Source organism: Amia ocellicauda, chromosome 8 (assembly GCF_036373705.1).
Source record: "Amia ocellicauda isolate fAmiCal2 chromosome 8, fAmiCal2.hap1, whole genome shotgun sequence".
Taxonomy (NCBI): Eukaryota; Metazoa; Chordata; class Actinopteri; order Amiiformes; family Amiidae; genus Amia; species Amia ocellicauda.
Window position 1 is genome coordinate 32,009,753 of NC_089857.1, and position 15,348 is coordinate 32,025,100.

General features: G+C 36.8%; 2 protein-coding genes across 2 annotated transcripts in view; one reads left to right on the forward strand and one right to left on the reverse strand.

Moving 5' to 3' along the window:
* lpar1 (lysophosphatidic acid receptor 1) overlaps positions 1-2,426 on the forward strand; it is a 37,410-nt gene extending 34,984 nt beyond the window's left edge. Inside the window, exon 3 of the mRNA XM_066711052.1 lies at positions 1,095-2,426. Coding sequence (XP_066567149.1) covers positions 1,095-1,396 — 302 coding nt within the window. The 3' untranslated portion in view covers positions 1,397-2,426. The remainder of the gene's footprint in view (positions 1-1,094) is intronic.
* A 4,861-nt stretch (positions 2,427-7,287) lies between these two features.
* The window catches only part of musk (muscle, skeletal, receptor tyrosine kinase), a 28,765-nt gene continuing 20,704 nt past the window's right edge, over positions 7,288-15,348 (reverse strand). The window contains exons 14-17 of the mRNA XM_066711053.1: positions 15,086-15,266; positions 14,567-14,758; positions 10,883-11,031; positions 7,288-10,258 (exon numbers count right to left, since the gene is read on the reverse strand). Of these exons, the coding sequence (XP_066567150.1) occupies positions 9,576-10,258; positions 10,883-11,031; positions 14,567-14,758; positions 15,086-15,266 (1,205 nt within the window). The 3' untranslated portion in view covers positions 7,288-9,575. The remainder of the gene's footprint in view (positions 10,259-10,882; positions 11,032-14,566; positions 14,759-15,085; positions 15,267-15,348) is intronic.

Consider the following 15,348-nt stretch of genomic DNA (forward strand, 5'->3'; position numbering starts at 1 on the left):
AAACTTTCCTCTCATGACATGGAATTTTGTAAGAAGAAACATTTCTGCATTTGTGCTTACCAAGCAAGTTAATTAATTTGGACTTAAATATGAAAAAAAAGTTACGGTTTGTGCAAGGGATAGTTAAATGTCTGTCAACCTTAACAGTTTCAATTACAATTGGGTGAATTCCAAAAGCAGAATTGTGAGAGCAGAAAAAGAAGATTTAACTGCACTTAGAACCCAGAAGGAGGAGATTTTCAATGCTTTTCAAATTATCAAACTTAAAAACAACACATGTTCCGGACGAATCTGTTGCATGTGTTTGGCCTCCTCTTTACTGATCGTCTAGATGATGTCAATTTCTCCTGGGGAAGCAGTTCAATTTGTGTCACTTCAACTAGATGTCAGATAGAAAGCACTTTTGGGAATTTAGGTCAGATATAGGGTGTTTGTGTAACATATTGTGAAATAGGGCATTAGTCATAGTTTTAATAAATAAATACATAAAAACATCAGAGTGAGCGGATTAACAATTGTGTGATTGTTTAACACATTGTAATGTATTTAAGCTGATTGGAAGAGATGCTGTAAACATGTACAGGGTTGTATAGTATAGCCGTGAAAATAGGTTGTACTCTAGGTTGTATAGTCGATCACACTTTCTTTCAGTAGGAACTAGCAGTCTATAGTTTTACAGAAAGATACACAACTTATTTAATACTTAAATACTAGCACGGTTTGCATGGTTTAACAGATATTGATCAGTTCTTGAGACATTTAATTGAAGCCTCACTCCAATACGATAAGCCACTTATAAGCAGTAACCAAGTCATGCGAAGATATATTTCCATTACCTTCCTCACTGGCCTCAGAAACAACACAGTCAGCTTGCAAGAATATAATAGCAACTCTAATACTTTCCAGACAAAATGGGAAATCTTGTAATCTCTCTGGCTCTGATCATTTCTCTGCAAAATTGGATTTTCTCATTGGCATTCTAGCTGTTAGACCAAGCAATGGTGATAAAAAAGAGCAAATAAATAAATCAAATAGGATTACTTACAGTGTATTCACTCTGATGACTCCCCCCTCCCACCCCTATTGTTTTTCAGGTGCCTTCATCATTTGCTGGACCCCAGGTCTGGTTCTGCTGCTGCTGGATGTGTTCTGTGCCAACTGCAACGTGTTGGATTTCGAGAAGTTCTTCCTCCTCCTGGCCGAGTTCAACTCCGCCATGAACCCCATTATCTATTCCTACCGAGACAAGGAGATGAGCGCCACCTTCAAACAGATCCTTTGCTGCCAGCGCCAGGAGAACGTCAATGGCACGGCGGAGGGCTCGGACCGCTCGGCCTCTTCGGTCAACCACACGATTCTGAGTGGGGCCCACAACAATGACCACTCTGTCGTGTGAACGAGCAAAACACAGGATTAACGAAGGGAAGTTCAATTCCAGCTATCCTGGAGAGAGAGAATGGGCTTTTCAACACCAGGGACAGTAGTTTGCAAGGAAATCACTTCCCATTCCTTAAGACTTTCCATGAACTACTTAAGGATGATTGGAGGTTACGCTTATCCAAGATTAAAAGGATTTGCCAGTTAAACCCTACACACCCATTTATTTCCTTACCTCCATGGCGGATGAACTACAGTGTTGAAAAGCTTTTCTTGTATATGGGACCTCTGATACGTGGCAGTGCTCATTGTTGTGTGCTCTTCAGATGTGTTGTAAACTTATACCCGCTAACCTGCATTTACATTTAGATTTTTTGCTTTAAAAATGAAAATGATAATTAATGAAATTAAGAACACAATCTCATGTAGTAAGCATTATATCCATTCCATCAGCATGCTTGTGATGGATATTTTTTCCCTTTCTGTATAGGATTCATTATATCATTGTTTTTGTTTAAATACACTGCCATAACCAAAAAGATATATTTTTCTATTCCAAGTGAAGATAACGAGATGTAATTTGTGGTGAGGTGTTAAAAACAAACGAACAGTATGAATCTAATTGTGTCTGTACTTGTCATCTATGTATGTTTATGCTGAGTTGTCATTTTAAAAAAGGGAAATATTTCTTTGTAAAATGAAGAGGATAGTAAAAGTGCTTTGTTTAGCTTGTAAACAAAAGATTGCTGGCCATGCTTCCTACATTACACAGTTACAAACATCAACTGGGGACCAAAAAACAAAACAAAACAAAAGGTTAATTGTCATTTTCTGTTATCTGTACGTGTATGTGAACTTACACCTTCAGTTTAATTAAAATAAGTTTAGTAAAATCTATATAAAATACTTATGGACAGTTTGGTCAAGTGTCTAGCCACTACCAGTGTCATACAGTAAGGAGGTTCATATCTGACGTCTGTAAAGTTCTACCAGAAGCAATTGATTTAGTCCCTATAAACATAAATAAACTCTCCTGTTTTTTCAATTCAGTGTTTTTCCGCAATGTCTTGCTTGTACAAAAGGTTTTCTTGTTCTTTTTTTCCTCAAATCTTAAATTGTAAATCTGACACCACTAGTTTCTCAGTGGACTGACAAATCCTGCAATGAAGATTAAATATTTATATTTATTATTTTGTTTATGTGAACAAAAACATCAACAGAAATATTTACATATAATTATTATTATTTTTTTAAATAAGGCTATATAATTTTAAAGATTAACATAAAATATATATTGTCAGACTAATGTGTTAAAAAATGGTTTGCATTGACATATTATTATGTAAAACATTTAGTTGGAATAATTTTAATCCACAAGTATGATGACCATAATTATGAAGTACACTTTTTCTAAACTGTTTTCTACCAAAAACAACATACATTTTTTACAGACAGTTTTGAATATTGTAAATAGTGCATTCCAAATACATTTTAGCAAACTGCCATGCTTATGTGTTCTATGTGAGAATGTGGACTTTTTTAAATGCATTTTATGTAAATCAGTCTTTTTAAATGATTTATTTATGAAAAACTAAATGCAGTACTATCACTCTGCGTACCTACAGTTAACTGATACATTTTATTGTGATGCCCTTTATTACACTGAGTCACACACTATGAGGAGTTTGTGCCATTTTCAAGGGGAAGGAGCTGCATCCAAAAACTGCTAGCTGCCGAATGACATGGGCATTTCACAGTGTCATTTATCAGTTTATTGGCCCAGCATTCCCACACCCTGAAAAATGTGTTGACAGCTTACTTTCCATTTCCCTCTGTTCCAGTATGCCGTATGAGATGTGTTCTGTATCTTGGGAGCTAAAATGAAATGACTGGTATGTGAAGTATAATGCAAATGCAATTCCTAAGGACAATCAGCCCACAGTCTCATCTTACAAGAAGTGCCAAGTTCTTAAACCACAGCTGCTGGAGACAGCTTTTTTATGATGTTTTTTACAAATATCTGAAGGAAACCTTGAACTTCATATCAGCTTGCATTGCAAAAACTGAGCATTCTCCCAATGCCATGTGCTGATATAAAGTACCATGAACTGTGAAGGCACAGATAATGACATTAATCAATGTTTTTTCTTAGCAATGCTTCTCGAAATGTAATTCCTAAGAAAAAGAAAACGTTTTTTATTTTCTTAAGTACAACATAGCCTAACGTTAATGGTTTGACAACCACAGTTACCATACCAATTAATAGAAGCTAAATTGATAAAATACTCCATTCTCACTTTAAACAAGAAATGAATTCTATTAAATTAAATGTTGTACTGTATTTCCAAGAGGAGTAGCGGTTATGGCTCTGGACTCTGAAGCAGAGGGTTCTGGGTTCAGTCCTAGGTGAGGGGCACTGCTGTTGTCCCCTTGAGCAAGGTACTTTACCTAGATTACTCTGGTAAAAACTCCACTGTATCAATGGTAATTCTATGTAAAAATATATTGTAGCAATTTTAAGTCTGCTAAGAATAATATCCTTCCTATAACCTTCCACTAGGGCAAGAATAAAAGCAAAATGAATTCTAAATCAGATTCTAAGTTCTCAAATATATTACAAGTATGATATTAACAATGTAGTACAACTCATTAGCAACTAACATACAGTACAAAAGCTTCAGTAAAGGTCATAAGACCTGGAGTTACACCAAGGGAATTTGTATTGTCATGTCCTGTTGTGGAAATTACATCTTTCGAACACCATGCTTCCTTTTGTCTGCATTGTGCCACACAGAAAAACACAAAGAGAAATGCTGTCTATACAAGAGAGAATCTATTCAATATGATGTGGGCAAGCTCTGAAATAAGAGAAGCTGTTTCTGACCTGATTTATCCTGCAAGAGTTCTGTGGGATTGAGGTTAGGACTTTGAGTTTGAAGAAAATGAAAAGCACCACTGTGTTATTCAGCCAGTCTTCTGACATGGTGGCTTACTGGTAGATGCACAGGCTCTCACCATAGAGTTCAGAAAGCACACTGGTCTAAAATAGGTCACAATACAGACTGGCGGTGATGGTGCAATTCTCAAAACCAACAAGTCCAATCCAAACCTTGAGAAACAGGCCCATACCATTATGTTGCCACCTCCACTTTGAATGGGTCAGTGCAGTGTGGATACAAGTATAATCCCAACTGCTGCCACTCTTAAAGAAGACTCTTGTAAGTCGCCCTGGACGAGGGCATCTGCTAATAAATAAATAATAATAATAAAAAGCATTTTGTAGTGGGACTTGTCCCCACTGTTCTGCACCCTGGTGTTTATGGTCTTGGGAGCACAGATGCAATCTCTGCATTTTTGTGTGAGGAGCTTGAGGAGAACTGCCCCTTCATACTATTCTTGTGCTCATCGTTCTCTACGTGGAGATTGTGGGCACACCTTCACTGTCACTCATGTCCTTTTGTGATGACCTTTAGCCTTGTTATCGCTGTGTTTTCATCATGCATTTGACTGCTTGCAATGTCCAACTCATATGTATTGGCCTGCCTGGTTTAGGATCTAGAGTTATGCAGCTGACTTTGTGAACTGTGAAGACTCCACCACCATACCATTGGTCATAAATGTAAAATGGTAACCAACTACCATCCCATGCCAAAATGCTTTCACATGTGGCATTGACTGGCTGTAGCAATATGTATCTACATTGCACATTGCTTCTGTGATAATTCATTACAAGCAGCTGGTTATATAAATATATAAATGTATAACTGTAATGTATATACAGTATATATACAGTGTGTGTGTGTGTGTGTGTGTATATATATATATATATATATATATATATATAACATTGATATATAATTCATTTTCCCCCGATCTTAACAAAGGCAAGCTATTTAAAATTCTTTGGGTGTAGTCAGTGGTTGACCATCAATAAATTTACATTTCATTTGAACTGGTGAGTGTGTGGTTTCTTTGGCAGTATTTACTTTTTCCCCTTAGGTTTTATTTCAGTTTTATAACCTATTTTAAATGTTGGTGTTTGGCAGATTTGGTATCTGTAAATTTAATTTAATTTTATTAGTAGACCATATGACAAACACTGAAGCATACTTTTACAGCTGTCATTTGTTTTGTAGTATTTTCTCATGCATCCCAAAATGATTTGCTTATGTATGCCTTGACACGCTATGACTTTGCAGATCTATGGTAAGAGATGATTTGAAATGGATCAAAATAAATTACAAAATAATTGCAATTGGTCTTCTTGTTAATATGTATTTATTTGTTCTGTCTACTCTCATAATACTTTAGGAAGATCAAGTTTTCATGTCCGAATCATTTTATGATTTATGTATTCTCCTTATACTCAATGGTATCATCAGACCATTATTCCTATTTTCTTGTTCCGCTTATTAATTGGATGTATTTGCAAAAACAATAATTTACAGAAAGTGTCACAGGTGTGGGGGGTTTCTAATGGAAGTTTAAACAGGGGGTATAAACATTGTACTGCACAAATCTGTGTAGTCCAGACTTCAATTTTTATTGTAAACTCTTTATAGCATAAAAAAGGCCCATAACAAATCTCGTATCCCTTTCATTTCCACAGCAGAAGCACAGCCTGTTTTCTTACATCTGTCTTGAGACCCTCATGAAGAGTAACAGAACATGTTTATGGGTCTCGATAGAAAGCTTTAACCATGTAAATGTTAGAGGTGTGAAGGCAATACAAAGGGGAAAAATCACAAAACACATTACACCATTTACTTGATGGAAGCACTGTAATTTAATGTATTCATATAATGCTTTGTGCCTGACTGTTTGCATTGCTGCTGATTTTTCAGTTCTCCAAATATTAACTCCTCTTACTTCAATGAAACCTTTCCTTTACCTGCAGTTTCAGATAAATAGGCACCACCTCATTACATCAAACCTTATATTTTACACTGGAGAGACTGCCTGGTAAATGCCTGTTGAAATTTAGTTGGCCTCTAGAGGGAGAGAAAGAGGCAGCCAACAATAAGAGCATTTCAGAGGACTTACTCAATGCTGGTTAAGGCAGTTGGCTAAATTCACTTGCAGTATTAAAATGAAAACAAAGTATGTTTTTCTTTTTTAACATTTTGTAAAGATTTTAATTTTACGTGTTCAATTACCCTTGATGAAAGTGTATTATAAATGTGATCCAAAATTAACCTAGTGAAATGGTTATAAATAAAGTGTGCGTATTAATAAGGAAGGGACATTTCCTGTAATTTGTCTAGCCTCTTATGTCTGCCAAAGCTTGCAGTTTTTGATTTCTTTTGTATGCATACCTTGACTTATCAAACTGCAACATGAGCCAAGTTTGCTTGTATTTTTGAGTCAAGTTTGCATTTTCTTTCTGCAGTAAATAAAGGCCCAATGGTGTTGCAATAGTAACTCTAAACATTTAAGATTAATGCAAGAACCCTTCAACTGATATGTTAAGTTCATTGTACTTAAAATCAGCCTGTTATTTTGAACTCCTATGTAACTACTGCTAGTGAAGTAGTTGAACTCCTTCCACACTTTATTTGAAATACTTTTGGTTTATTTGGCCAAAAGAAGGATTTTGTGGTTTCTTCTCATTGTGCTGAGATTTCATAGAAATAAACAATGTAGATATGGAAGATGCTCTCAATGGCTTGTTTTGCACCAATATCACAATCCAATATGGCAAACAAAAAGTAAAACTGTACAAGAAATCATGAAGATCTTTTACTGAAAAAAAATGTTAATCATGTTAAACTAACATTTACACTGTTCTGTGAATACATAATTTGATCTTATCTAAACTGATCTACAGTGTGGTGAAATAGTGCCACCTGTCTTATGATGAGTACTTAGATGATACTGTAATGTAGACTGCCAATAATAATAGGAAAATAATAATAGTTAATACAGGTTTGTATATTTAAAATTGAAATACAAAAGTGTGTTAAAGAATACATAGAACATGATTATAAACTTTATCACTCAATACAGTCATTGAACCTATATACAAATTACATATCCAATAGTTCAGCAAGTCATTCAATACTCCTATAACATCCAGACAGTTTGCACATCACAACTATGTGACAAACATTAATTCAAAGCAGAAGCAAGCTACTGCTACCCTCTTATAACCCAATGTGGTGCCTATTCTACTGTATTTCCATCTTTAAAGTACAACTTTAAAAATTAAGGGAAATAATCTGTAGCAGAAGAGTCTTTCATATGAAGAAATCCCTAATAAAATCCTATTAAATTCTGTCCCTTTGGAATTGAATTGCTTTACCCACTCCATCTGCATAAAAACAAAGACAATATTAAAGTGATTAGGTGCCACTTCAGAATATGGTACATTATATATACAAAATATATATTTTGTTAATTCATAACAACAACAACAACAACAACAACAACAACAACAACAACAAATATCCCAGGATTATTGTCACATCCTCATATAAATGCTGTAGTAACAACAAACTTTAAGATAAAATACATTCGTAATATAAAATACAGGACATCCAGTTCCATTTCCTAACCTTTTAATACCTTCCTCTTTGCATGTAAGCTTTAATATTCTTAGGCATTGGCAAACAGACATTATCAGTTCATCCTCACCACTGCAGTTAATCCAATGACACTCAATTCACACTGAAATGCCGGAAAATTGCCGGCAAGGACCCATTCACACAGAAAACCCACTGCCGGCCAGAGCACTGTGGCCTGGGGCTGAGACGCTACAGCAGCCCATGGATCCGGAGAGCAGAGTGGGCCCCTATGGGCTCAAATTAGCGCCATAAGTATCGCATTCAAAAAAAAAATATATTGAAAAAAAATAAAAATAAACTTGTCTTTGCTTGCGATGCTGCAGTTTTTGCTTTCGATTTTTTTTTTTTCGTTTACGAGTTTTGGCGCGGTTTTGTCGTGAGTGCGGGATTTACAGGGAGGCATGGATCCTGGGTCTCCATTGGTCCAGCAGGTTTGAGTGACAGTTCTTCCTAACCCAATCAGTGAGCAGGTGGGCTGTTAAATATTGGATGCGTTCATGATACTGACAATCATCACAGATCGTGAAACTGAATCGCTTTGCCAGTCAGATCTGCGCACATCTGCGCAGCGTGACGCGCCCGTGTATTCGGCTCTATCAGAAGTAGACTGAGTGTGTTGGACTGCTGCATGTAGTTACTTTATTAACGTCATATGTACGTGTTATATGCACCAATCATGTAAAATGTAAATATCCGGTGTTTTATTAATACAAAAGGAACCGAGCTCACTTGATTATTGCAATAAGATCGGAGTCCTGAGAAAACACGGAGTGACGAAATCGAGCCGAGTGACGAGCTGACAGTTTGTACACAAGACAGCGAGCAGCGCAGTGACGACACACTGTGTCACAGCAGCGAACCGAACCGATTGCATTTGAAATTAACCCAGTGTGAGGGGTAACATGTTTGCCCGTATATGCTATGGCAACCTGTTGGTTCATCAATAACACTCAAAATTGCTTCGACTATATTATTTTCAACCTCTGCCATTTCTTACAACCCGGTCCGTTTCTTGTTACGGTCACAAGCTCTTGGTCAAAGGCGGCTTCACCTTGTGTTGCGTCCCAAAAATGCATCCCTACTCTGATTGGTTACGTCAGTCAGCTGACACACTGCGTCTAAACGCAAGAACTTGACGCTGAATTTGCCGGCAATCATTTTACTGCTCCATTGACACAGACATGTTGACGAAAAATTGCAGGCAATTAGACTAGGACCCTTACCGGCAATAACCCATTCACACGGCAAATAGCTGGCAATTGTTTCAGTGTGAATGGGGTTAGTGACTAGGCTAGTTATTTTTCAATAGCCAGCATTTCTGAGGTGGGGCATAATCTTGTTGTAACTCAATCCAGTAATGGAAATTTTGAGGTGCTCCATAATTCCTCTGATTATGTGGAATTTATTTTACCTTCAATCTAAACAGCACCACTGACTTGACTTCACCACAGTGATTTTGTTTGTGAAATGACCATGACATTGACTATAAATGACCCATGCTCGAGTGGTAGTTCTCTACTGATGTAGGATTGTTGTTCAACAACTAAGTTTCCCCAGGTTCTTTTTATAGAGAACCTGGGATGTGAGAGCTGGCATGGCAAGTAGCTTTCAGACGGAAGCAAAGCATAGCCTCGTTTAGGGTAAACTGGCTTGCAGCATCTGCTCGTGCATGCGCTCCAGGATGCGATGGATGCTGGCAAAGCTAGGTCGGTCAGTGGGATGGTTGCTCCAACAGAGACGCATCAGATTGTATAACTCCAGGGGGCAGTTTTCAGGACAGCAAAGGATATTGCCATCCCTGACGTAGTAGATGACCTCTTCATGGGCCATGCCATAGTAAGGCTGCATGCCATTGGAAAATATTTCCCACAGCACCACTCCATAGGCCCAGACATCTGACTCAGTGGTGTAGCGGTTGTAGAAGATGGATTCGGGAGGCATCCACCTGATTGGGATGGCATCGTTCTCATTGGCTTTATAATAATCTGCGGAATAGATGTTTCTGGACAGCCCAAAGTCTGCGATCTTCACTACCATGTTTTCCCCAACCAAACAGTTCCTTGTGGCCAGGTCCCTGTGCACAAACTTGCGCTCAGAGAGGTATGCCATGCCGGCCGCCACTTGTTTGGAGATGGAGAGCTGGTCCAATGAGCTGAGGGAGCCTGACTCCGAGTCGGACGAGAAGCTCCTCGTAGACAGGCTGGTGTGGCTCAAGCTGCGCTGCTGGCTCGGCCAACGTCGGCGCAAATACTCATTCAGATCCCCGTGTGCCATGTACTCAAACAGCAGGCACATGGGCTTCCCCACGGCACACACTCCTAAGCAAAAACATTAAATAAAAACAGGATTGAAATGCAGAGGTTAGTAATTCCAGCTCTCCAATATCTGCAGGGTCCTCTTATTGTCATTGCACCTGAGCATTTAGTTACTTAACCGAATCCCTTCTTTGTTTAAGTGACCCTTAGTATTTGATCATTTAAAGATAGTGCAGACCTGTTGTCCTCCATGACCTATTGTGGCTATCACTGGACACAGACAGGTCAAAGACTATCCCATTCAGTTTGATTTAATATCGATAATTTCTGCGACATCAAGAAACGCATCAGTCCTACCTCTATTGCTTAACCATATTTTTTACAGATTTAATTTAATTAGGTAACATAAAATTAGTTCTCTACACGACTCACTTCCAGGATGAATAAGTTATATATCATATACAACCACTGTAATTTAAAAATGACCTTAACATTTAATAACATTAAAACAGAAATTGTATAAATGATTACTTAAGGAAGGTTAGCCAAGAAATGTAATCCTTAGAAACCAAAATCAAACAACTGAATCTGTGCCTTCAAGAAACATTAAGTGCTTTTGCAAGATTGTTTAAGTTGTCACAAAAAAGAACATGCCAATCTTGTTTGTATATCTGGGCTTTGGGTTACCTAGGAGCTTGACAATGTTGGGGTGATCAAACTCAGCCATCAGGGCTGCTTCTCTTTGGAAGTCTGCCTGCATGTCTGGTGAGGCCTCTTCTTTCAGCATCTTCACTGCTACCATTGTAAAAGGTTCCAGCGAAAGTAACCCAGGTGCCCTGTAACACAAAACACACCCATACAACATATTACTGAGGATAAGGAACATATGCTATGACTAAGGGTATAAATTGATTTTGAATGTACAACTTATGTAATAATCATGCCCCTTCAAAGCAGAGTTGATACTTTCAGTCTTAGTGAGGCAAGTTGTTCTCTACTTTATATGATGTATGTGGGTGACAAAGTGTATTTAAGCTACATTGACTTATCTCATAAATTACAACAAGCATGAAAACATGTTTAAACTTCTGTAACAATGGTGATATTACAGTGCTGGCTTTAAGAGCTGGATAGAGTATAACAATATTTGGATTTATCTAAATATTGCACAACATAGAGCGTTCAGTGCCAGTGCCTTTGTATAAATACACAAGCCCTTTGTTAATGTTTATGTGTGTTATTAAGTCTCTGTTAAAACATGTTCACCTTTTTAAAGAGACACATTGATGTCATGATTGGAGCCACTTTAATCAATGTGCATAGTCATTAATTTGCTCAAGATGTATATGATTTGTGTTCTCACTTTAATCTGCGATTTAGTAGAACTAACAAAATAATTTGAACTGATTGTATTTATTGATGGAGTGAATACTTCACTAACACGTGTTCTCTTTAACCTACAAATGAAACACCAAAACTGTATTCAAAGCCATGTTCGTTACCCCAGCTAGTTACTCCATCCACTCAATCAATTGTTCTAATTCAGATTAAACGACTGCATCCAGATAATCAAATCATTTTCATTACAGCAGTCCAAATCAAGAGTCATTTACTAACATGCCAGAGTATGCTTTACAGTTTTGATTTCTAACACATGAAACCTATAGCCACAGAGTGAACATTTAAGTGCTGGAAAGTCATTAGCCCTGTATATCTTGACCTTGTAGGATTCTATGCAGGTCTCAGAGGGTTCTGCTACTATATCTTGACAGGGGAATATGTTTGGTCAGTATAATAAAGTGAATCATCAACCACTTTACCTGCTTATTGTAAGTCCCAGTACCATTACATTATACCAGTAAACTAACCGCTGTACCTAGCCCATTAGTCTTAACAATAGACAGAACCCCTAGCCTAGCCAAAACCAAAATGTAACGGTATTAGCCATGAGTGTTGACTAGGGTTTGGGTTACATTCATTGTTCAGCCTAACAATTTTATTGGTTTATGCTAGGTAAAAGATCAGGTTTAGGTTAGTGTAAGAGTGGTTTGGATTATGAGATTCAAATGAGTAGGTCTTGAATAGTCTTTGCAGTAAGGCGCAAGTTGAGTTGGGATAAGGGTAAGGATGCCTTTATCCCCATGATTAGTCCTAACATCAACCACAGCCTAAACTAAGACCAATGCACAACTCAATCAATTTGTTAGCTGAGTAGAAACACAACCCTAATCCCAGTGTATATCAAAGTTTACTGAGAAGTGAAACCCTAACCCTAGTCCAGGCCACAGTCTGTCCCTAGTCTGAACTCAAAATAACACCAGTGAAATAATCAGGAAGCACGTGCACAAGATCATTTTCCATTTCAAACAACTATAAATGAACCTACCATATATATGTAAATGTCTGTTCTCTGGTGTTACATTGTTGAGACAAATAAAATATCTATTGAGCTTTTCTGTCTTATCAAGCAATTGTGGATTTTTTTTGTATGGGTATATGGACTGGCCAGGTCATACAGTAGCAGTGGATTCCATATAAACCCTAAAACTAGAGAACATTATGGAAACGTGAAAGAATGAACATCACAAAGCTGTTGAAAGAATTTGTTTTAGTAATGATGCAATTGTTTCACTGCTTGCTTATGAATATACATAATGCATTCAAGAGAAAAGGTTAGTTCTAAGATTCAACATAGTCTAGATTTATTTTGATAATTTAATCCTTCAGTGGATTGAAAAATAACCTTGAATTTTTATGAGGCTCCACTACAGTTTGAAAGGATTCTTTACACTTTTTTCTTTAAATATTGGAGACACAGATTATGAATAGGTGATGTACTAAAATACATGTCCATCTGTCTAAAGTCTCACAACTAAATGGCTGTGATTCAAAAAGGACTTAGCAAGCCATTACTGCCTGCTTCCTGTCATGGAAGCCTGTGCTCCCAATCAGTTCCTGGAGAAAGTAAACACTTATGTTGAGTTATTAATAGGTTCCGTACAAGTCACTGCTGACACCGTAATATCTGAAGGGAAGTTTCACATTGAAACCAATGTGAGGCCTGCTGATATTAGAATTCTTGTCTCTATTTCTGGCTGTTGGTATGAAGATGGTATGAAGATTATCTAAGCTTCAGTATTATTCCCAGGAGTCTCCATATCCTGAAAGAGTGTCTGTACATTCAAGTTTGATTTCAGTGAGAAAAAAGTAATCAGTAGTGTTTGATTTCAGAAATTACTCTGTTGTTGCATTTAAATGAAATATCATTTGCAGTTACCAAACTGGCAAACTCTGTAAACACTCCAAAAAATTGATTGTACTGACACAAAATTATAGGATTACGTTGAATGCATAGGTATATTATCAAGTTCATGGAGGCAATGTATTTTTAGGAGCATATAAGGCCTTCACTTTCTCATCACATTACAGTCGTCCTTTTGAAAGGGTTGGGAAAGGCTCTATTGAACTGTTCACTATGAAACAAATTAACAAACCACATAATAAATTACATTTAAACTTCGTGCAACAGAGCTTGCCCATCTGGTTGCTCTGATAAGAATTTTGTCAAAATAAATACATTGCCACGATATTCACTGTATCAAAGTTTGAATTATTCATTTAAAGTAGAATTTCCACTAAGATGATCTCATGAAATCTCATCTGCTTTAATAAAATAAACCCAATCATCATGCAGTTTAAATTAAACATTTCCCATTTGCTGCTGAGCCGCAACAGACTAATCAGGATCTGAAACATTACATCAAGTTGATAGATGTCCTCTATATAGCGAAGCTGGCTCAGACAAATGCATGGAGTGTTTTACGCCAAGGCAAATGCAATACACACAGCATTGTGATAAACTATACATATCATAATATTTGTGATAATCCACAAGTAGATTTATGTTAAAGTTTATGAGAAGCCACAACACACACGAACTATAGTTCCACCGAAACTGTGGAGATTGTTGGTTTTGGCGGCCATATGCCTCAATTAGAATCCCAGGAGTAGGAAAAAAATGTTATTGTAGTAATATCATCCAGCAATAAAATGTATATTATTATCTTGCATCTATTTAGTGTTTATATAATATTTGATTTTACATGTAAGGACAAGTCCAAGCAAGACATCATGTGGTAATGAATGACAGAAACAAATGGCAAAACAAAATAAAACAACTGATCAAGTAAGTAGTAGTAACAGTCTGATATAGATTAATGTCTTAGATCTTCTGATAAATTGCCATCAATAATTACTGCTTTTAAGTTATTTTTAGGAATCATACAAAAGCGATCAACAGAATCTTTTTAAAAGGTGGTTGGCTACCCATATACATACAGTAAGTTTACTTTAAATCACTGTTTTTCTTACCTGGCTTGAAAAACCCTTCCAAAGGCGCCTTCACCAATGTCCCTCACATACTCAATGTTATTTCTAGGATACTCCAAACTAAGGAGCTTAGAGTTGAGAAGAAGAGGTAAGCGCTGGTACATTGGATTAGGATGGAGGCGATCTAACAACAGCTCGGAAGGAAGAGTGGTCAGTGTTGGCGTTTCCATGGCCCTTCAAATAAAAATCGATACAAAAGCATTACAGTTGGCAGATTCTTTATTAAAGTTTATTTAGTTTTTTTTTAATTTAATTTTATATAAACTGTTGGAAAATATTTTTTGTTGGCAATTTGTTGTATAAAGGTATCTGCTTACTAATACTACTAATAATAATTATAATAATAATTACCTAAAGGAACTAGATTAACTAAAAAATAATATGAACCAAAATGCATAGACAATAGCTAAACATAATAATAATATTATTATTATTATTATTATTATTATTATTAATAATAACTTATATATTATTGGATAATCTGAGTGATTGTACACCAACCTCTTTCTGCTCCTCCACAGTTTTTTTCTTCTTCGACACATCAGAGCTAGAATGATGAGGAAAGCTGCAGCAGCAAATCCAGATATCACTAAGATGATGACTGTCATGGAATAGGTAGGGGATACCGACTGAGGCAGGTTTGGAGTGAAGTGCTTAGGGAGTGTAGACACTGGCCGTGAACCTACAGTGAAAAACAAAACCAGATGTTTCTGTCATGTCATACAAAACACAATGCTGTTAATTGTGGATTTGAATAGCCAATA